The sequence below is a fragment of the Temnothorax americanus genome, unplaced genomic scaffold (genome assembly GCF_048541705.1).
Source record: "Temnothorax americanus isolate GAGA-0224 unplaced genomic scaffold, ASM4854170v1 Scaffold36, whole genome shotgun sequence".
NCBI lineage: Eukaryota > Metazoa > Arthropoda > Insecta > Hymenoptera > Formicidae > Temnothorax > Temnothorax americanus.
The window spans coordinates 1,293,464-1,315,275 of record NW_027509505.1 but is presented as its reverse complement, the minus strand read 5'-3'; the positions used below and the strand labels follow the sequence as shown (position 1 = coordinate 1,315,275).

General features: G+C 46.1%; 3 protein-coding genes and 1 long non-coding RNA gene across 17 annotated transcripts in view; 1 reads left to right on the top strand and 3 right to left on the bottom strand.

Annotated features, from left to right (window-relative positions):
- The window catches only part of Shep (RNA binding motif single stranded interacting protein alan shepard), a 34,040-nt gene extending 29,449 nt beyond the window's left edge, over positions 1 to 4,591 (bottom strand). For 2 of the 9 annotated variants that reach the window (XM_077414469.1, XM_077414470.1), the window contains exon 1: positions 2,331 to 3,883. In XM_077414469.1, the coding sequence (XP_077270595.1) occupies positions 2,331 to 2,384 (54 nt within the window). In that variant the 5' untranslated portion in view covers positions 2,385 to 3,883. The other 7 variants (XM_077414461.1, XM_077414466.1, XM_077414462.1 and 4 more) reach the window with 7 other exon arrangements.
- A 2,308-nt stretch (positions 4,592 to 6,899) lies between these two features.
- Positions 6,900 to 15,589, bottom strand: LOC143901865 (uncharacterized). Of its 2 annotated transcripts, XR_013258198.1 has the most exons (4): positions 14,640 to 15,589; positions 10,010 to 10,144; positions 9,669 to 9,929; positions 6,900 to 9,577 (listed from the first exon to the last, which is right to left on the bottom strand). It is a non-coding gene; the product is annotated as an uncharacterized LOC143901865 (long non-coding RNA). The 2 variants fall into 2 exon arrangements; XR_013258197.1 differs by lacking the exon at positions 14,640 to 15,589 and having other exon boundaries at positions 10,010 to 13,643.
- A 16-nt stretch (positions 15,590 to 15,605) lies between these two features.
- Mettl2 (methyltransferase-like protein) lies at positions 15,606 to 18,518 on the top strand. Its single transcript, XM_077414483.1, has 6 exons — positions 15,606 to 15,961; positions 16,662 to 16,814; positions 16,945 to 17,259; positions 17,349 to 17,462; positions 17,740 to 17,912; positions 18,161 to 18,518. Exons 1-6 carry the CDS (start codon positions 15,681 to 15,683, stop codon positions 18,298 to 18,300), a joined length of 1,176 nt encoding a protein of 391 aa, XP_077270609.1. The 5' UTR covers positions 15,606 to 15,680; the 3' UTR covers positions 18,301 to 18,518.
- A 281-nt stretch (positions 18,519 to 18,799) lies between these two features.
- Tpst (tyrosylprotein sulfotransferase) overlaps positions 18,800 to 21,812 on the bottom strand; it is a 72,504-nt gene continuing 69,491 nt past the window's right edge. For all 5 annotated transcript variants that reach the window (XM_077414473.1, XM_077414474.1, XM_077414476.1 and 2 more), the window contains one exon: positions 18,800 to 21,314. In XM_077414473.1, coding sequence (XP_077270599.1) covers positions 21,200 to 21,314 — 115 coding nt within the window. In that variant the 3' untranslated portion in view covers positions 18,800 to 21,199. The remainder of the gene's footprint in view (positions 21,315 to 21,812) is intronic.

Below are 21,812 nucleotides of genomic sequence, written 5' to 3'. Positions count from 1 at the left end.
GTCGAGTCCGTTCCAACACTCACTTGGAAATTAATTACCTTGCCACGAGTGGCACATGCGTCGCATTTTTGAGATACCACGACGCCCGCACCTCGCGTTTGCCGATTCCACGATTTTGCCGCGATCTCCCGCTTCTATTCGTAAAATATGGGAAACAACTCGAGAGGCAACAACTACATTTGGCTTAAATTTGTACTGGCTTTCAATCAAATCGTCGCGCGTCCGGTTAGAAAACACGCGAAACAACTTTAAGCCCGGTCTACATAGGCCGCAGTTCGCAAAACGCAAGACACACGCACAGTCTACATGTCAATCTAACAAAGAGGTTAGGTTAGGTTAGGTTGACACGTAGACTGTGCGTGTGCTTGCGTTTTGCGAACTGCGGCCTATGTAGACCGGGCTTAAGACTTCTCAACGCATCTTTCCTCAAGCGTACAACGCGTAAAAATAGCTTTAATTAATTCACGACTTATAAAGTTGGATATTCATTTGTTTCATACAATTGACTATTCGACAACTCTACTCTATCGAACCTCAGAAACGTATATCGATATAAAAGCACAAATATGCGGCATATAATTACGCGTACTTTTGCATCGTTACTACCCGCACCGTTTCGCGAGAAATATTTCGACTCGAAGATATCGACGCTTCTGCTCTCACGTGTGTTTGACATTTCACAATTTATATCGGTAACGGATCGTCGATAATAACGACGCGCTTGCCAATGGTCGAGTTTAGAGATAAGCTTCGTTAGAATATCTATCGTTCGAAGAACGTGCCCACTTCCGGTTGTGTTTTAGGAAAATAGAGGATAGAAACGGAGAAACCCCCTCGGGTCGATCTCTAATGGGACGGGACTCGACGGACCGCGACGCAATCTTGGTCAACGTAGCGCAATACGAACGAACACCGGACCTCGTTTATCTCGAAACGGCGTTGTCGTACACCCTAAATAGCGCCAAGCCGAGACAAGATCCTACAAATGTGACGTCCAAACGAATATATCGATATGTCCGCCGAGTTCGCAGGACCGCGCCAACACGCAGGATTACGAGAAAAGAGGGAAATATGTGGCCGAAAGGGGGCTCGAGACGGATCGAGCGTTCGCGAGAGAGCGAAAGAGGGAGCGCGGTCGAGAGGAAAAGAGAAAACGTGGAGCGGACAGCACGGGGCAACGGAGGGAGGGTTACGGCAGGCACGGCGACTAGCGAGACGGTCGAAAGAGGCACGCACGACGGACGGACGGACGGGCCGGGCGGGGGAGAGAAGAGAGCGAGAGAGCGGAGAGACGGAGAGAGAGAAAGAGACGACTGGGTGGGGCAGCGGCCAGACGCCCCGCGGCAAACCGTCAAACTACACCGGCGGTTCCGCAAGCCGTCCTCCGTCGGCCGCCCCCACTCACCGTGGCTTTTCCGCGACTACGCGGTGGTGCGCGCGCGCGCGCGCGCACGAATGTCCCCGACGCTCTTCCCGGCGGAAGAGCAACTTTGACGGAGAGAAAGAGATAAGCGGAGATAAGAGAAAGGGGGTAGAGAGACGGAGAGAGGGAGACAGAACGGAACATTAGGTTGGGTTAGGTTAGGCATTCCTCTGCCTGCAACGCGTCACGCTTTTGTGCTCGGGATGAGTATTTATCGAATGTTATCGGTCGAGAGTATTATGGATAGTTTAACGATAAAGCTAGTCGTTCGTCAAGCCTGAGTTCGATTTCCAGTTTTGCCACCTCGCGTTTAAAAAAAAATGTTTCAACGGAAAGATAGTCTTATTTCCAACAGAGACAAGAATCGGAAACGGAAGCGAATACCGCGAGGTAGCTGGACAATAAATCGTGACGTCGCGTCCCTCGGAGGGAGGGCGGAACGTCGGACAGCGAGAAAATTTGCAAGCGCGAAACGTGAAGCGAGTATCGAAGATCGTCTCGGGATCGACCTGTTCCACGTAGAAAAAAACTACGGCCCTCTCGGTGGAAAGGTCTTTGGGCCTTCGGGGAAAAACAAACGCGGAAGATATCGCGACGGAAATTACACGGCGATACGCGCGGCCCGCGGATAACGCGGCAAAGAAGAAAAAGGGAGGGACGAGAGGGATACGAAGCGCGAACACGGCAACGAGAACTCGTCGTCGCGCGCCGCGCGCCGCGCGCCACGTTAGCACGCGCTCGCGCGCACGACGGAGCTGCGCGAAGTAAGCGGCGAGTCGCACGCGCACCGCGCAACCCGCCGTCGCCGTCGATCGTCGATCGGCTGAGAGGATCGAGAAAGAGAGAAAGAGGGAACGAGCGTAAATACGCACGCATAGGTGTATGTCGGAGACAATCGTGTACTCACCATCATTTTATAATTGATCTTCCGCGCGGCCACGTTTTCCATTCTCACGGACATGGTCGCGATCCCGATGTGGCCGTTGCCGTGGGAAGCAGAGGAATCAATCCGTCACGCGTCGCCCGCTCGTCGGTGGGACGATGCGATGCAGCTACGGCCGCGACGATAATAACGATAACAAAATACGCCGGCGCGACGCTGCGCAGCCTAAAAACCACCGTCAGCCGTCGCCGCCGCCGGTCGCTTTCGCGCCGCCACTCTGGTTCCTTCACCTCCTCCTCCTCCGCCTTCCCTCCTCGTTCGTCGGCGCTTCCTCGCCGCCGTTCCTTCGCACGTCCTCGTCCGCTCCGCGGCCGACGACGTCGTCACTTGCCGCACCGCAACACCGCGCGACGAGCTTCCTCGCTCACCGGCGACACTGATGGGACAACTGAGCAGAGAAAACCACGCACACTGTAGCGCGCTCGCGCGATACGATACGGCGCGACGCGGCACGTACGCGCAGACAGACGGATAGATAGATCGCTAAACGCGAATTCGCGCGCTCTCTCGATCGGCCGGTGGAAACCGGAGTAAAGCGGAGAGCGGAGGGAGAAAGAAAGAGAAATACGCGCGCGAGGCCGGCGACGCGACGTAGCGCGAGAATACCGGGCGAGACGCCGCCGCTCGGCTCGGCGTGCAGCGGCGACGAGGGATGGCCCAATGGCGGCGGAGGAGGGGGTGGAGAGGACAGGGACCGATCCGATCCGATCGTACCGTGTCGCGCCGCACTCGTGACTTTAACGGGCCAACCACCAACGGTCGGACGTTGACGTTGTCGTCGTCGTCGTCACCGTCCTCGTCGCGAAATCACTTTGCGCACCGTCGGACGGAGAAAGAGCAGGAGCACTAGCGGGAGAAAGAGCGAACGTGCGCACGGTTGGAAACGAGGAAGAACGCGAGGAGAGGGGAGGGATGGAAGGAGAGAAAGATAGCACGTACGTCGGCGATTCCGTGAGTGCCCGGAGGAAAAAGCGAGATGGACGAGAGGGAGAGAGAGAGAGAGAGAGAGAGGCCGCTGCCGATCCGACGGCGACGCGAGCGACGGATGTCGAGAGGGTGCGTCGCGATCGTGGCGAGCGCACTTTTCACCGCGTACCACTCGTATCGCTTTTAAATTGCCGCACAGCACGCCCCGGCGGCCGGTCGGTCGACCGTGCTGCGCTCTCGCCGCTCGACAACGGTGGCGTCGTCGTCGACGTTGATTTTCTTCTCGTCGATCTACACGCGTATCGAACGAATGGACGAGGACGAACAAATAAACGAACGTACGTGCGCAAGTGTGCACGCACGCCACGCACGCACGCACGCACGCACCGCGCACACCCGACGAGGGGTTTCCCGCGGAGAGGAAAAGAAAATGGGGGGATGAGGGGGGGAGAGCGCACGCCGCTGCGCCGCACCGCGCCGCGAAACGGAGAGACGAGAGACTGAGAGACCGACTAACGGCTAACGGCGCCGCGACCGGCCGTAAATCTGCACCGAGCGTAGAACGGAGTCGCGCCGCGCCGCGCCGCCGCTCGGCGCTTACTCGTTTCTGCCGCTGTTGCCCGGCCGCCACTGTCGCCGAGCGTCGGAGGCGGCGTCGATCGGCGGATCGACGATCCTTCCCGTTGACGCGAAGCCGTCGCCGTCCCGGCCGTTACGACTTACGACGCGCGCTCGGCTAACCGAGCTGAGCTAACCAGCCGTCGCTTCACCGAGCACACGCGCGCGCGAGCACGCACACGCGTATATACACACGCGTACACGGACGCACACGCGCACGGAGAACGGCCGCTCCTTTTTCTCCCGACGACGTTCTCTCCGCCGCTTCCTCCTTCTTCGCTCGCTCCTTCCTCCGTCTCGTTACCGTTCTCCTCGTTTTCCCGCGCGGCCTTTTCCTCGCGTGTCGCTTCTCTCCGTTTCTTCCAGAGTAGAACGGAACGGGGGCTCCTGAACCCACTCGACGATGTCGCGCAACGTGCACCGCGTTCGCGTTACCCGTAGCGGGGTGAGCGGAGCGCGCACTACTTTTAATTTGTAACGGCGCGTTATTACAAAAATAGAGCTCGCGCGTAGAGCGTGTGGTACGGAGCGCGGCGAACGTCTTTCTTTCTCTCTCCCCTCCGCGCGTTTCCCTTAAATAAGATTAATGTACACGTGGTTAATTGTTACTATGGGAAACATTTAGCGCGCGTGTCGTCTCGTAGGTGGAGACTAAGCTACTGCCCGGCGAGGTGCGCCCATCTTGCCCGAAACTGAGGGTACTCGCCGACGGGCGGCACCACCGAACGCCGGGGCCCGGGGGGCTCCGGCGGCCGCGCCTGTCTGCGTTGCCGCCACTCAACACACGCGCGCCGCGCGGCCGCGAGCGAGACGGCGCGAGCGGTCGCGCGCCCGACCCGACGAAGATCGACCGATCCCGGCGAGCGCGCGCGACGCGACGCGCCAAGGGGTCGGACGGCTGCCGCTGGCCGCTGCCGGTAACGCGGCCAAGTTTCGACGCGCCGCGGTTAGCGCTCGTGACTCGTGCGAAACGCGTGGAGCACCGAGCGCCATGGCCGCTGGCCGCGGGGCCGAGGGGAAAAGATGCGGGATGCGGCGAGAACGAGGAAGAGGAAGAGGGAGGGAAAACGTTTCACACTCGTCACGATCATTACGCTCGCTTCTCCGAGAGAGTCCCACCGAAATTCTGTCTTCCGTCCCAAAGCGAGTCGTTTTCACCTCGGAACGAGAGGCGCGATGCGCGATGCCCAACGCCGAGTTTGTACTTATCGCGGGAGAAACAGGGGGGAAAAAATGAGAAGAGAAACGCCTTTATCTCGATAAGTGCGTCAACGATCGAGCGCGACGAGTGCCGAACGTCTCGAGAGTATCGGGCGGGCGGTACGTGGCGCGTCGTTGTCGAGGTAAAGGTCAGACGCGTCGAAATAAACTTATTGTCGAGTGAAAACGTAAAGAAAACTACATAGGTGAAGGGGGGAGAGAGGAACGTCGAAGAGGGTTGAGTACGCCCGCGAGCACGCGCTCACCCCCGCTCATCCGTTCACCGCGGCCAGGCAAAGATCGAACCGCGTGTTTGGTCTGCTCGCTTGCGTGGGGAAAAAAAAAAAAAAAATCACGCGACGTCCCGTCTCGAATGGACGGCTCACGTACGAATCGATAACATCTGATAATACGACGATGACGCGAGAAACAGATCTCCGAGAACGCGTTCGAATTTCTCGAGGCACGCTAACTCGCGACGAAATTTTCTCTTCGGTGACGAAGATTCGGCAACTCTCGATTTTAATTCCCGTAGCCGAGTTCCAATTCAATTTGCGTGGCGCGTTCATTTATGCGGTTCGTTTGCCCAGCCGCGTAACGAAATCCCGCTTCTCCAGGGAGTTTCCGGACGTCCGCAGCCGGCTACCTGAAACGGACGAGCTGTTCGGGAGAAAGCGAGACGGAGGGGACGGAGGGACACGGGGAGAGGGACGAAGAGAGCGAGAGGAAGAAGCCCGGCCCTCGCGCTCTCTTTCCGCGGACCGAAGGATCGATCGCGTTCCGGTCCTTTCGCCGTCTCTGCAGGGATGCTGCCGGCGAGGTTTTTTACCTAGCCGATAGAGAAACTCGCGTTATATTGTTTCTTCTTTTTTTCGATCGACGGGCAAACGCGAGAACGTTAAAAGACCTCCGATACAATTATTTTCCCCGCTGATGAGGAAAAAGTCGGTTTCGGCGAAAACGAGAAAGACGGGAAGGGCGAGGAACTGCATTTTGTCCCATTCCACACACGTACGCGGAGAGAATGGGAATCTATGCGTGAGAAATGAAAATTGAAGAACAACGGGGCCAACGACGTATAATAATTTATTTACGTACGTTTTACCAAGCGCGTTCGGAAATTTACACCTGTTCGAATATGATAAATCGGTTATCGTTACGTTCGAATCGTCTTCGAAATGCAAATATTAATTAAGAGCGCGAATGCGTCCAAGTTGAAACGATCGTTCCAAATTCAAACGTATTTATTCGTAGAGCTTCGAAAAAGGTAATTCGGGATAAAATAAATAATATTCCAACCCAATTTACCAAAAATTTGTATATGTAGCGACATCGTGGGTGAAGAGAAATCGCGTATTTGTCAGACGAGACACACACGGGGCGGTTTCCTTCTCTCCATATGCGCCCCTCCGCCCCTCGCTGTCTCTTCTCCCCCTATCCCTGCCGTCTTTCTCTTCCTCTGTCTCCCAATTCCTTCCCCCCTCTCTCTCTCTCTCTTTCACACACACACACGCGCGCGCGCGCATTCTCTCTCTCCTTCCTTCTCTCCGTACGCGAAGTTCCTTCGCACCTTGGTCGCGGAGCGCGAGCGCGTTTATCGATCGATCGTAGAACGACCTCGCTCGCGTCTCCTACTCCTCCTGGAGGTCAGGAGTCGACGGGCTGGATTTTTCCACCCTCCCTCGCCCTTCCGCGCGATTTTCTCTTCTTTTCCTTGCGACGCGCGACGCCCCGCGCCCTTTGCCGGTCGTCGACTCGCCGGTGCGCGTCTCATTCGCGAGCCGAGTGCCACGCGAGTATAAATCGATGCGCGATTGTCGCGAGAAGATAACGATCGGAACACGTTAATCCTGGTTATTGAGATTATTTCGACGAAAAATAGGAAAGACGAATGATCGATGATGCCTCATTCGCGCCGAGAAAAAAAGAATCTTTTACTCGGACAGAAACCTATGCGCGAAGAGACATTACACATTTGTACAGTCGAATAAATAATTTAAGATATATGCGAAATTTATTCGAATAACGTTCTACTCCGATGCGAGATCGTCGTCACGTCGACGAATTATTCCAGAACTAAATGAGCGATGACAGGTACGCGATTAAAGTTAGGTGATAAATTATAAGAATGCTAATGGAAGTAGATTGAAAATGGATTGGAACAAATTAGAAAGACACGCGTACGATGCAAATGATGCAAATGTGCTGACGACGAAATCCGACGTTTTCTTATTTATGCGACAGCTGGATTTTAAACAAATCGTAGCGGAGAAATGTGTCGTACATATATGAATTAAACATATAGAATTAAAATTTTAGTTTATTACTCCTCAAAGAGCGGTCGCAGTTCGGTTAAGATACGCGCGTATTTAAGTACGGTTGCGTTTCTGCCACGAGGAACTCGGTCGATCTTCGATCTTGGAGAATCAGTCGGATGCTCGTGATATCATAGTCGTAATCGCGATCTCGAGACACAGCCTTGAGATCTGTTTTACGCGATTCGATAATCAATTCTCGCGATGTCTCGCGAGGCCCCGCGAATGAAAACCGATTCGTTGTAGGCAGAATCGCTTCCAATCGTGAGTTTAAAAGTTTATCGTAGAAAACTTTATCGATCAACGCTTAAATGGAGGATAAAATCGAACTACACCGGAAGCTCAAACCGTTGAGAATATCGAGCCGTAAATAAGTCTGCGTAACTTATTTACATTATAAACGTCACCGATATTATACCGAGTTTCTCAGTTCGGAATGACTTGCCGTGCTTGCTGATAAAGATTGTCGCGAAACGCCCCGTATACGTATATGTGTATGACGCTGTGCCAGACAATCTCTCTCCTTGTCTCTCCTTCGGAATATCGCTGTCCTGTTAAAGCCGTGGCGCGCGAACAAACTTGATTCAGCCACGCACGGCGTCAAGAACTTAAGACGTAAACGTAACGTAAACGCGGCGGTAGCGTCGGTAGCGAATCGAAACTGACGATTTCTTTGCCGTTTACGTCTTACCGCTTAAATTTTTTTGTGCGCCACGGCCTTTAAGCGCGATGCGTTACAACGCGGTCGTTTGCCACTCGCGAGGGCTCATCGTCATCGACGTCGAGGACGCCCGGCGTCGTTGCCCGCGAATCCTCGCTAGATATTCGTTCATTCCCGTCGACTTCGTGCTTTAGAACGGACCGTCGCGCGTCGGTTTTTTTTCTGTCTATCTTTCTCGTCGTCATAAACGCACACGGTCCCACGCATCACGGACAAGGTCAAGGTCGTTAGCCTTCGTTCCTCCGGCGCGGCGTCCTCCTCCGCGAACGAGGTTATAGCCTTTCTCCCTCCCTCTCTCTCTCTCGCTTATTCCAATTAATACGCTCTCGCGAGAACGTTAAGTATATTTTTAAGTTCGGCTCGAAACCCTGGAAGCCGTTCGCTTTGCGCTTCGCGGATCCACCGCTTATATATGCGTCGAGTCAACCCTTAAGAGGATTGCCGTTTAGTTCGGACAAGTGCATACTGTTTTCCAACTTGTCCGGGTACGCGACATCTCGATCTGTTAAAAACTAGCGATTTAAATATTGATATTGTGAACACTATTCATTAACATTTTATGTAATAAACTATTTATTAATAACATTATTTACACAGTTACGCGTTCTATTGTACCGTTAATACCAATTGTCTCGAATAACGATACATTTGGCAAAAAAAAAAAAAAACTAAAGGCTTCTATGTAAACGCTTGAAACTGAACGTCCTTTGCGTATCGTAGTGTAGAACGATCACAGCGCGCAGCGGCTCGATCGGCCTGTTGTGAGATGAGAGCGAGCCAGCGAGCAGCACTTGGGACATTCCATTGGTGCCACTCGCGCGAACAGGTTCCCGAGCGCGTGGAAAAAAGAAAACGATGAAAAAAAAGGATGGCGGAAAGACGCGGGACGAAGAAAAAGGAAGCGACGTGCGCGGACCGGCGAGCTAAACAGAGTCATTCGCGGCGGATCGTTTGATGTAAATAATGAAATCGCGAGACCAGATTGGGCGGGTGTCGATATATCGTCCCTATTACCGAGAATTCCCGAAAACGGGAATCAAAGCCGACGTCGTTTTTCCGGCGAATTCGATTTTTAGATACGGAAAAATGCATTCGTGGCGCAGCCGAGTGAACAAACGCCGAGATTTTCGCTTATTTTTGTCGGATCGAATCTCGACGTCGCTTATTTTGTCGCTCTCTTTCTCTCTCCGTTTGACCAATTAATTTACTACTTACAATTAGTTATATTAATCGGTTTACCGAAATTCGATGACTAAAATCCTGACGCAGAATTTTACGATCCTATCGCGTTCAGATCGTAGAATCTGTTCTTTCAGCTGATTTTATTACATTCTTTCTTCCGATTGTACTTTCTCTTTCCTCTCCTTTTTTCCAGGGAGTGGCTGAATGTACTTTATTTCGTTCGCAGATGGTTAACGTCATCAGCGCCGCTGAAAAGAGAGAGAGAACGCAGACTTCTAATTCAAATTGCCTCGCGAGGATATCGCTGATAAGGGACCATTTCTGTTGTGAGATAATTACCGAGCCCTCTTCCCGATTGCAGGACGGGATCGGTAAGGTGCCCCTCGGAAAATTCTGCCAGTCGTACCGAAATTCCCAAGGAGGGAGGGAACAGCCGGGTCAACCGGAAGTCAAGGCCACGCGGTCGATCGCCCGGTGATCCGTCGCCGTTATAAATAGATACCGAGCGCCCCGGTATCTCTACGTATCTGCATTCGTACGTCGCGTGCCGCGATATCCGAGTACCTCGTCGGTATGCCTCGCGAATGCCGTCATTTTCCCCTTGGATGAAAATTTTGAAAATAATATCGATCTCTCCCGCCAAACAAATCTCTTTCCTAAGCTGTTAATGAATTACTTACAAATGCGGAGCTTGTCGAAATGTCATACGGGCCCCTAGTGGGATAACTCTGCGCGTGCATCTTCGATGCACTCGCGCCCTTCGCCTTCGCGTGCATTATATCGATCGGCGACTGCAACGTTGCGGCAGCTCGAACCTGTGCGAAAATGTTTCCATTAGCGTAATTAATCGAGGGGCAGAGCGGGACAGTCGCGTGGCCGCGTTTCGCGCGTTTGTATTTTAACAATTACCTCGGAGAAGGGGTAAACCCCTTTCAATTTTATCCTTTCTCGTTTCCCCTTCCTTCCTCCCCTCCCCCCTCTCCATCCCATTCGACAAAGCTCGCGCATGAAATTTATACCCGGTAATTTGCATACCATTAAAGCGACCGCATCGGCCTACCACGCGACGACAGTGAGTGGAGTTTGACGGTTCGACGTTGTATCGGGCGGTGCGGGAGGCCATTGGCGATTGGCGATTCAATCATCTTAATTATCCGCACTATTTTCCGCTCTATTTACCTAATGCAACGCAATGCGTCTATTCGGTCAATTCAGAGTCGACTGAATCTTTTACACTGATAAATTATTATTTTCGGCATGTTCTCGTAAAGAAATTATGTCGCTGCGATTCGCATTATTCGGATCATTAGGGGACGTGTACTTAATAAAATCGCATATCTCTCGGAATACACGTCGAGACGCACGCGCACATCGAGACGGGACGATTCGGGGGACGTATACAGCCGAATCATTATTATTACCGCTTACCGCGTTCTCTTGTTTTCGTATTTGTTGATACGTTATCGTCGGGACAGAGAGACCGACTCGCGTTTTTGTCTTTTGGGGAAAGTGGCGGTCGATATCCGCGTCCGCGGTATTCCGAGGCCGTCTCTCACCCTCGTTGCACGGGCACCACGGTGGTACCCCCAAAGATCGTTCGGGCAATGACCCCGAGATTATATATTCCGCCGGTGTGCGCGGGGTGGTCCCGTAGAAGGGGGCTCATGCCCTCCGAATCGCACGGTGCGAATCAACTCCGACGTAACGAGAATCGCGCAAGGGTTCTTTCTTCCTCTCCGAACTAAAAATTATTGTTTATGGACAAATACAATTTTGCTTACAGTTTGCAGTTTCACGGCGGGAGTAGACAATTTCGTTTCTGTTTTCGACAACTTTTGTTAACGGTACGATTTTGGAGATTTCTCTCGTGATTGTCCTTCGTCCATGACGAAAAAGTATAAATATATCTACAGATGTTCGCGATACGGAACTATTCACAGCAGAAATATTTCTCGATATTTAAATCGCCTCTGTTTCGCGCCAGAACCTACTTCGTATGTTCTGAAATATATAATTCAGTTATTTAGAGCGCGAGAAATATCGGGTATAATTCTGGAATTCAATCGATAAACGACAACGAATCCAAACGGAGCTGCACTACATATATGATACATAGTACGTTACAATAATATATACGTTAGAATATTACGAGAAAAAAATAACGCGCCTATATGTAATTTCAGACTACATAGTTAATAGTATATCGAGAGGCAACTGTTGCATTATTTATTGTTTTTCGATTTATCTTCGCCTTTAGCTTCGTCGTTACTCTTACTATTCAATAACATCGCGCGTACGTATTGATTTTAAATTTCTCTGTCTAGAAATCTATATGTTTGTATAATATAAACCAACGTGCCTGATAGCAGCTTTAGAAATAACTTCGAAATTATGGAAGGTATAGAATTAAGGTGAGAACAACGGCAGAGGTAAAATACGTTGAAATTTTCGAAGACGCGTCGATGCAGGTGGTGCATTATCCGTGTCTCGGAAAGGTTCTCCCGCTCGTAGCAGACCGAAGGGAGAGCAGCAGCGCGCAAAGGGACGAAAGGACGAGGGCGGAGGGCGGAGGGTAGAGAGAAGTCGGGCTGAAGAGAGGACGGAGGGACAAAGAGAGAGAGAGAGAGAGAGAAAGAGGATTCCGCGCGCTTCGTCGGGGTGGTTGCCCTCGTCTGCGCTTTGTGGGAAATGGCCGCTCAATAACGCGTAGGTCCTCCTCGTCCGCCCCTGCTCACCCCGCCACGGCGAGGCAAGGGCCGATGCCCCAAAAGACAGGCGTCGAACCAACCCTTGTCCTACCCGTCCCGCTATTCCCTCGAAAAGGTCAAACCTTGCCCTTTCTCCTTGTCCCTCCTTCGGTGGCGAAACCCTACGGGTCGTAACTCGTATAGGGACACAAAAGAGTGCGGGATGGCGATCGGCCGAGGTTGCAAGAAACGTCGCGGATAAGAGCTAGACTCTTTGTGGATCGCGATGAGGATTGTTCGAGGATATACGGTGCGATAAATATTTTCGAAAAAGTGTTTAAACCTGCAGAGTTCGAAAAGATTTTGATTATTTGGAAGGGAGAGGTTCAACAGCTGCATTCGCGTTCAACTTGTCCTAGGTCAAATATGTCGATCTGTATAACATTAATTTGTGCAAACTATTAAATTACGCCTATAATAAATGTGTACATTCATATATCTTTTTAAATATTTTCAGTGTTGCGAATGTAAAAATAAAAAAATTTATTGAGTAGATCTCGGAAGAATTATAGGTGTTTCTAATGGTGAAGCTTCCAGTAGCACAGATTTCACAAAGTATACAGTTTGCCGTGATCGAAAACTCATTGTGCAACGAGATTGTTGGATCAGAGTTTCTCGGAGGAGAGTCGTTTAACGAAACTACAAGACTTGCAAAATCGGGGTAGAGGCAAGGAATATATGGATTAACGTATCGATCGAGCTGACGAAAAGCACCTTTCAACTTCCATCTTTAATCGTATCCCGTCGTCGTTCCAAGCGTACTTCCGGTCAAACCTAGCATCCGATACGCATGTCTCGCGATTTTATAGCGAGAGCCAAGGTGCGCGAGATCATCCAGTTTTCGACAGAGGAGCGAGAATCGAGCTTCCCCGGTTTTTCGCCTTTTCATTATTTCTTTTTTTTTTTTACCACTCCGCCCTTTTTTTCGTCACCGATGAGAGTTCGCCGAGCGAGATCGACGAGCGCTAACTCGTCGCGCGCGAAAACATCGGCGAGGGCGCGGCGACGGGGCGAGAGGAAAAGGCATGGGAGAGGGAAAGGGAAAGGGAAACGGATCACGGGGTGTATCGATCTCGCCCCTAGGGACTCGTGGCAGGATTAGGACGTCACGGTAGCCACCCACGACGAGGCGCAGGAGCGGGACGTGGACCTCGTGGCCCTTGGTATAACCGGTTGTTACCGGCGTACTCGCCTCTCTCATTTCGCTGTCCGTGTTTCGTTTCTCGCCTCGCCGAAAGGCTACGGCCCATATTCTCAACTCTCTTTTACCGATAAAAGAGAGATTGTGGACCCCCCTATGTCACGCTAGCGGAAAAGCGTCCTCGCGCACGAGCCGACGATCGCGGCGTGTCCTCGCGCGAGAGTCGAACGAACAAGGGTGAGAGGAAAAGGATCACGGAATATCGCGTGAGCCGAACGATGGGCGATGCGAATTGGAAAACTGTTAGAACTGTTAAGAATGCTGGACGTTTCGAGTTCCTGTTTTCGCGTGTTGCGTGTTGCTCGTTGCGTGTTGCGCGAATTAGGGAGGAAAGATCAAAAGGTGTCAATGAAGAGTTTTTTTTTCACGAAACTCTGAATTTTTAAGCTTTGAACATCAGAGATTAACTCTAAAGTCGAATGTGACTTTATCAGCTTCAACGGTTATCTAATTTTAATACTTTTAAACGATAAAAATGCACTTTGAAATATATATAAATTAAAGTTTTACACGTGATCTCTTTCCTCCTCATTCGCTCCATTTCGAAAGATGGGTCCCTTTTAATTCAAAAATACAATTCGTTCTCGTCAGGGCGGCTTCTCCGCTAATCCGGATTATTAGTACCCTCGAAATCGATTTTTCCAAAAATAGTCGCGGTCCGAGCGGGATGCTATATTTAGAAACTAAGCAGACCCAGATGAAGATATTGGATTGTCCATCTGCTCCTTGGGACAAATGCACCGCAGCCAGATCCTCGGGCTTGTACTGAAAAAAGTACTTGCTCCCGCGGATACCTCTACGTCCAACGGACGCTCGGCTGCTCGCATATAAATATAGTGCTTCGTTCTCCAAGTTCCTAATTTCGACATATTAAAAGCGTCTAATTAAATATCGAGAAAAGGAGCAAAAGGAAAAAAAAAAAAAGAAAAATGGATCCAAGCGCAACGGGCATGAGATTCGCTCCTGCGCGACACCGGAGTCGGAAGCATCCGCGGCGGTGACGCAACTCGCGCCACCCCCGCGACTCGCACCCCTCGCGACGCGGCGCGGCGCGTCGCGTCACACCCATCGACCCATCCCGCTTCCGCATACCTCGCGCTCGCGCTCGCGCCATATACCCTCAACCTAACCTATATCACTTTCCTTAGGTCGTTGATCCTGCGGCCGCGCGCGCGATCGAACGCACGTCGCACGCCGCCGGCCGCCGCGCCGCTGTGAAAATACGCGGCCGGCGGCGTGCGATTTCGCTTCGCATGTGCCGAAAGAGCGAACAGGTCCCTACCAATACCACGGCCTCCACGGGAGGGGGGGAGAGGGTGGAGACGTATATTCGCGTCTCCGTAACGCTTCGCGCTCGCTCACCATAGAATTAGAAGCCGCTCGGAAAGCAAGACGCCATTATCATCGTTAACTTGATCTCGCCCTGTTACATCCGACATTTGAGATAGAAAATGTAAATGCAATGTCAATGAGACGGGAGAGTGGCTGTTTCATTCAGCTGTATTATCACAGTACTTTCCCGCGATTCTTACTTTTTTAAGCTCTCAGCAAAGAGCTTAAAAAAGTGTGCGCGCATTTTATATTTTAATTTTAAAAACTTCTCTAATTTGATCTTAGAATTATTCTTCAAATCTGGTTATTTGGCGTGTTATATCTTCAGTAACTTTATGTAATTAAACATCCAGTACGAATTGATAACATACCGGAAGTTGAACTACGATAGCTTTAATTAAGTATAATACAAAACACAAAATGCAATGTAAATAATTGCTAGAATAATATAATATACGGAGTTCCCCTATAATATGATACAAAAAAATTACTATGAAACCGGAAAAACATGTAAATAGCAAATTCTTAAAAAAAAAAAAAAAAATTAATAGTCTGACGATTTAAGGGCCAAACGCGCAGACAATGCGGCTGAAACGAACAAGTCGAACAAGTCCAAGCTTTACAAAATGGCCGAAAAACTCGTGGCTCGCAAAAGCGCGCGCGCGACCGGAAAAACCAATTTCAACCTAATCTAACGGGAAACGGGACGTAACTTGAATACATAAAGTCAATAGCAAAATTATATTATTAAAATATCTTATAATTATTTTGAATCTTATATATTTCTCTACGTTCCGCTCTCACATCCGGTTAAATGAAAAGGTCACTTTTTTGTGAAACAAAAAAAAGAACAATGGAGATAACTCAGGCGTTCGGTAACGTCACCCGGGTACACACGGGTATATACGCCCTTCTCCTTCTAACTCGCTGAGATAGAAAGAGAAGGGAGTATACTCGTGTGCACTCGGGTGACGTTTCCGAACGCAGCCCGCAGCCCACAGAACGGTTCACCCCTCGGCGCCTCAGCCTTCGCCTTCGGCGCGCGAACGGCACACGGCACGTCAATTCGCAATGATTGTCCTCTCCTCCGGCCTCCGGCGGCTCCGGCTCCGGCCGGCGTGTCTGGCGACGTCGGAATTGCGACGGTGCTGGAGGCAGTGGAGGCTGGACTCTGGAGCTGGGGCGCCTGACCGCGCCATTTCGCCGCATTTATTCGCCGCGGCGTTGTCGAACATGGCCGAGGTGACGACGATCGCGGGTAACCGGGGTAACGACGACCGGGAAACGGGGAGGCCGCAGTTCGGAACGCGGAATTTGCCCGACGATGGAAACGTCTTCCAGCACAATGCATGGTACGTCGCGGCTCCACGCGCGTATGCGATCTGACCTTTGACCGGGCGCGTGTCCGGCCTAACCTAAAAGAAGCCGCGGAGTCGAAGAAAACGCGTACATTAACCGTGGTGTTTATTGCGGTCGTTTTTTTTTTAGACACTTGAAGATCTATAATATATATATATATTTTTTTATTTTGTTCGAAAAGTCAACGATTGATGTTAAAGATTGACGTATATTTGTTGTATGACAGGTGTGTCCTAACCTACAAACTGGGACATTTTTAGAGTCGACTCTACTTTCGCGATGTTATTTCGATGTGATTTCATGCGTAATAAATATTATATTCGGTATGCTTTATTTTTATTTTCCTGGCTTTCCCACGGGGCATGCATCTATTCTGTTTTAAATTTAGTCAAGACAATCGGATTAGTAAGCACACGATGATCGTTACATTTTCTATTCGAGTATTTATTTTTTACTTTATTTCACATTTTGCTCGTTAATTAAAATTTATTTTGTTCAATATTAGAATTTATTGAATTAAAATATTTTTTATTCATTACCTAATTTTATACATATTTGTTTAGAATTGCTTATACATTCAGTTATATCTGATATATTGAGCATAAAAATATAGAGTAAAGTGTGGTTTTTGTTTTCAATATATCTACCGAATAGATAGTTTGCTTACTCGTTGAATATTTGCTATTCTAAAAGGGATAACGTCACATGGGACGAGGAACAAGAGAAGTTAGCGCAACAGAAAGTGGATGAGAATTCTATTGTTACGATGTCACCCGAACAACTCTCTAAATATGAAACTGAAGCGGATAAATATTGGGACAATTTTTATGGAATACACAATAACGGGTACGTACGCTCTAAGAAAAACAATTTTCTCTGTGTCTTAAATTATTTAGAATATTGGGTAATCGATCGAATATTATTTATTCGATGAATCAGCGTGATGAATTTTTACTTAATATATTTATTATTTCAGGTTTTTCAAAGACAGACATTGGTTACTGATTGAGTTTCCAGAATTAGCGCCCAATACCGTAAAGCAAGACACATTAAGGCCCATGAGAGCTGCGCTTACGGACGAAGATAAAAACTATGGAGATAAACACATAAAAATTCTCGATTTACCGTGTAAAGACAACTGTAGAATATTGGAAATAGGATGTGGCGTAGGAAACACCGTTTTTCCTATACTCGTGTATAATACAGACTCAAAGTTATTTGTATATTGCTGTGATTTTTCGGCGAAAGCCATCGATATATTACAACAAAATCCTGCTTATAATGTAGATAGGTAAAGTGTTCTAAGAATTCATTTAAATTTATTTAACATTGTCTAAGGGAGTGTGTCTATAGAATGTAAATTACAATTGTCCGCTTTAGGTGTAAAGCATTTGTCCTGGATGTAACTCAGGAAACATGGACGACTCCTTTCGAGCCCGAAAGTCTAGATATCATCGTACTTATATTCATATTGTCTGCCATTCATCCCGATAAGTAAGTTCTATATTACTAATTATTAGTTATTGTCTATATATATATATATACACAATATTTTATTTATATATTTATTCTGACTAAATTTAGTTAGATGAATATATACATAAATACATATATATATATTTGAAAACATTTTATATTACAAAAATAATAAAAAATGATATAAATTATATAAATACCAGTAATATGAATATATGAAAAATAGCAAATCAAAAACTTATTCGAGAAAAGAGACATAGAAAAGAAAGTTGATGTACTCTTTGATATTCTATAGGATGCAACATGTTGTACGGCAAATATATAGATATCTGAAACCAGGTGGGATAATTTTATTTCGTGATTATGGCAGACACGATTTAGCACAATTAAGATTTAAGAAAGGCAATTGTCTCGGCGAGAATTTCTACGTGCGTGGAGATGGCACCAAAGTATACTTTTTTTCGCAAGGTATGTAAACAATGTAAACATCCTTGAAATTTTAATATATTTTAATGCTGTAGAATTAATACTGTGATCTAAATATCACTCTTATTGCTATATAAGCCAAAATTTTTTTCTTATATATTACTATTTCCAAATTATAATTATTGTAGTCCATTGAACGTTTAATAATTGAAATTTGATAATATTTTATCGAAAATTACCGCAAAATTATTTCTTCGATACTCATTGTATTAAAATATCCATTGTTCCAGAGGATATTAGAAAATTGTTTACCGGTAATGGCTTCATTGAAGAACAAAACTTCATGGACAGAAGACTGCAAGTTAACAGAGGTAAACGGCTGAAAATGTATAGAGTGTGGGTGCAAGCAAAATATCGAAAGCCGTCGTAGAAGCTGTGTAATGTGAAAATTGTTATCAAATTTCCTCTCAAGAGGTGAAGATTTACGTTAGAAATCAGTAAATTGAATTATTGTACAGACTTTTTTAAACTATTTACGATACTATTTGAAACAACGTAGATAAATAAAAAAGAATTGTCAACATATGAACAATTATGTTAAGATATTAATAAACGATGCAGCAATATTGTTGTTAATCTTTAAAAGGATTTAAATATGATTAAAATATTCTCATATCATAAAATATTACATTTTTCGCCAGATCAATATTCATTAGGTTTATTAGAGAAAAAATTAAATTTAAAAGAAATTAATTTTTTTCTGTAATAATAAATTAATAATAATCGAAATAATGATGTAAAATATTTTATATTAATGAATTTTGTTGCAACGATGAAATATATGTGATATTGAGGTAAATTATAGGGTCTTTTTCTCGCCAATTAGAAGTAAAATGAGAAACACATGGATTGGATACAACAGGGCAGTGTAATATTAAAATAATTTAATTGCACAATTCGACAGTTGAATTTTAACAAACCTATGCACGTCTGCTGTCGTTTGCAATCATAGCGGCGTCGTCCCTTCTCTAAAATTATAGAGTATTAATTAAAATATTAATTATAACTGTCAGAATCCATGAACAACAAAAATGTGCCGCAACAAACCCACAGTTGAGTTCACGGATATTATTTACACTTACATAAATATCAAATTGATTCAAAAGCTTCGTCATTTTTTCATTAAACTCTATTCTAATTAAAAGTAGAAAAATATTGAATTATTTAAAAGACAAAAAACATTTCAATTTTGCGAAACGCTTCTTAATAGAAATAAAACTTCAAAACTATGAAGTTTTAATTTTATTTGATGACCAAGCTTTGGCACCAATTCAATATTAACTTCTAATAGTATATATCAGAAATATATTCGCAATTTATTATTTTCTTTAAATAGATGTTGACCGAAAATGGTCTACTTAAAAACGCCATGGGTGAACTATGCTATCTAAAAAATATGGCGAACATGAAAAATTTCATTTTATCTCACGAATTTGTTACAATATGTGGTATGAAAACGATACGGTGGAGGTACGGAGGATAAAAACGCCAGTACGCGAACTTCATAGACATACATATACATACATACGTTAATTGGACGGTGTTATGCAGGAATGAGTTTACCTAGAATATTAAAAAAGCAGAAGAAATATAAGTGTACTTATTAGCGCACACTACTGTGACGACACATGAAACTCAGAGCTTTAGACTTAATTTATTCAAAATTGCTACTTTGGCAGGTTAACTCGTTTTTGCATAATTTTGTCCCGTGTATTCAGATAGCCGCATTTAACATTGAATGGTTTTACAACATCGCGCTGGATTATATCCTAAACCGACCAATCAGAGATTCGTGAGGGGAAGAAAAGAAAGAAATTTTTTTTTTTATATCCCTCGTCCTTTGCACATCTGAAGTTTTTCTCTCGCTAAATATTCTAAACGCTTCTCTTTAAAATCACTGGCCGTTGGTTTGTCGGTCGATGTCGTTCAATAAGAGAAGGCCGAACCCGATTTCGCGAAACTTAGTTTTCTACGAGTACACGAAAATGTAGGTATGTACATATTCTATGTAACACAACAATTGACGTGATCATGCGACAATTGGAAAAGGTCATTCTTCGTATTTTTCTATAGTACCGCTATAGAATTCAACTTGCTGAAATGATAACTTCTATTATAGGGTCCGATCCCCTCCATAATACATAAGGTTCGAAGTTGTTCAATCGCATCTCACGTTTATTGTTCTCGGTGACCATAGATAGTAGACAATGACGGTACCGTCAATTTGAAGTCTATCTCGTAACATTGCAACATTTGCAATGCTGGATGATGTCTACGGATAAAAGAATGTTTATCATTCAATAACAATTCAATTATAATAAAAAGTTCTTTTTCAGATTTTTCTTACTTTTCAATTTAAATCGAATAAACTTGTAAACAGCATTATAAAAAAGAAATAAAAAGATTAATCTAACGATGAGAAATAAAAAGATTAATCTCACAATGAAAAGTAAAAAGATCAATCTCATAATGAGTTTGCGACAATAAAAAATTTGTAAAAAAAATCTATTTTAAATATAAAATATATAAAACGAAAACTTTGTTTTGTCTTTGCATCAAACCTTTTAAATTGATATTTTACTATTAAAAATATTACTATGACTATATTATAAGTTATCGCGGTAATATACAGATCCTTCCCGAAATAAACGACCAAACATAAAGCATTTATTCTCATCTTGAAAAAGTCATACGGTTATATGTCCAAAAATGCTGTTTCTCCTTCTCTCTCTCTCTCTTTTTCTTTGAGTTATAGATACTTTGCTCTTACAGTCTGCGGTAGAATATTGCGAGAACGCTGAGAAAGTTCATAAAAGTTTAATCTTAGAATAAACCTTGTTCTTTTCTTTTCATTCTAAGAGACGTGTATCGCAACTGAGAAACGCTTGACATCGATGCCTCATGCCTCATGTCAAATAATACTGGAATAGCACGTCTCTTGAAGTTTGGCCGTTTATTTCTGACACATCCTATTTTCTAGTCACGGCCTAGTATATTACGTCATCTGGTTTCGCGAAGATCCTGATGCGAATAAATAAGCGTCACGAGGAATGATCGATTAATCTATCGTCGTCGGGATGCGATAACGGAGGAGACTGAGAAAATACGACAAGGGCGATTAATTCACGACGCGACTCGCCGTCGTGCGAGACTGAGTTTACTTTAGAAGTACAAGGGGGTGGTCTCCGCATACACGGAAATCCTAAATCGATGGGACTTAGGATGGTAGTAGGTTACGTGTCGCTCGCGCCTACGAGAATCAGGCGGGGTCACGCGATTGGGGCTGCGCTGGAAGCAGCTTCCTCGTTGCTGTTCTCGATCGGCTTATGCGATAGGTGGTACGCCCGCGCCTTTTCCTCCCACAGTTTTTCACCTTCCAACACCCTGAAAGGCAGAAATTAAATATACATGAATCGAACAGTTCTGATATTAAATAGAAGTATAAGGAATAAAAAGCCCACATTTGTTTAGAGCTTAAAACATGGTTTCTATAACTTCAAAATTGCCCCTTTTATTCTTCCAGAAATCGCACACGTTTATAGAACTTTACCGTCAGGCGTTACTTTCGTTCTTGCAAAGAATACTTTAACACGCTACGTTAAAGAATTTAGAATATTTTAGAATATTAAAGTGAATAATCATTAATCGGTAAATATTTTTTTATGCGAATGCCGATAAAAATCTACAATGTAAGATTCTCTTAAGCTTGAATAGTTACTGAAATCTATTGTTCGACAATTCTTAATTAATCAAGTTTGAAAGCTCAACTGCGATATTTCGTGCGCGTTGTATTCCTGCAATATGCTAAAATAATTTCGTCCTATTTCGGTTTAATTCCGGTGCACCGTACACCGTTTGAATATACATCGCTCGTGAGCAATA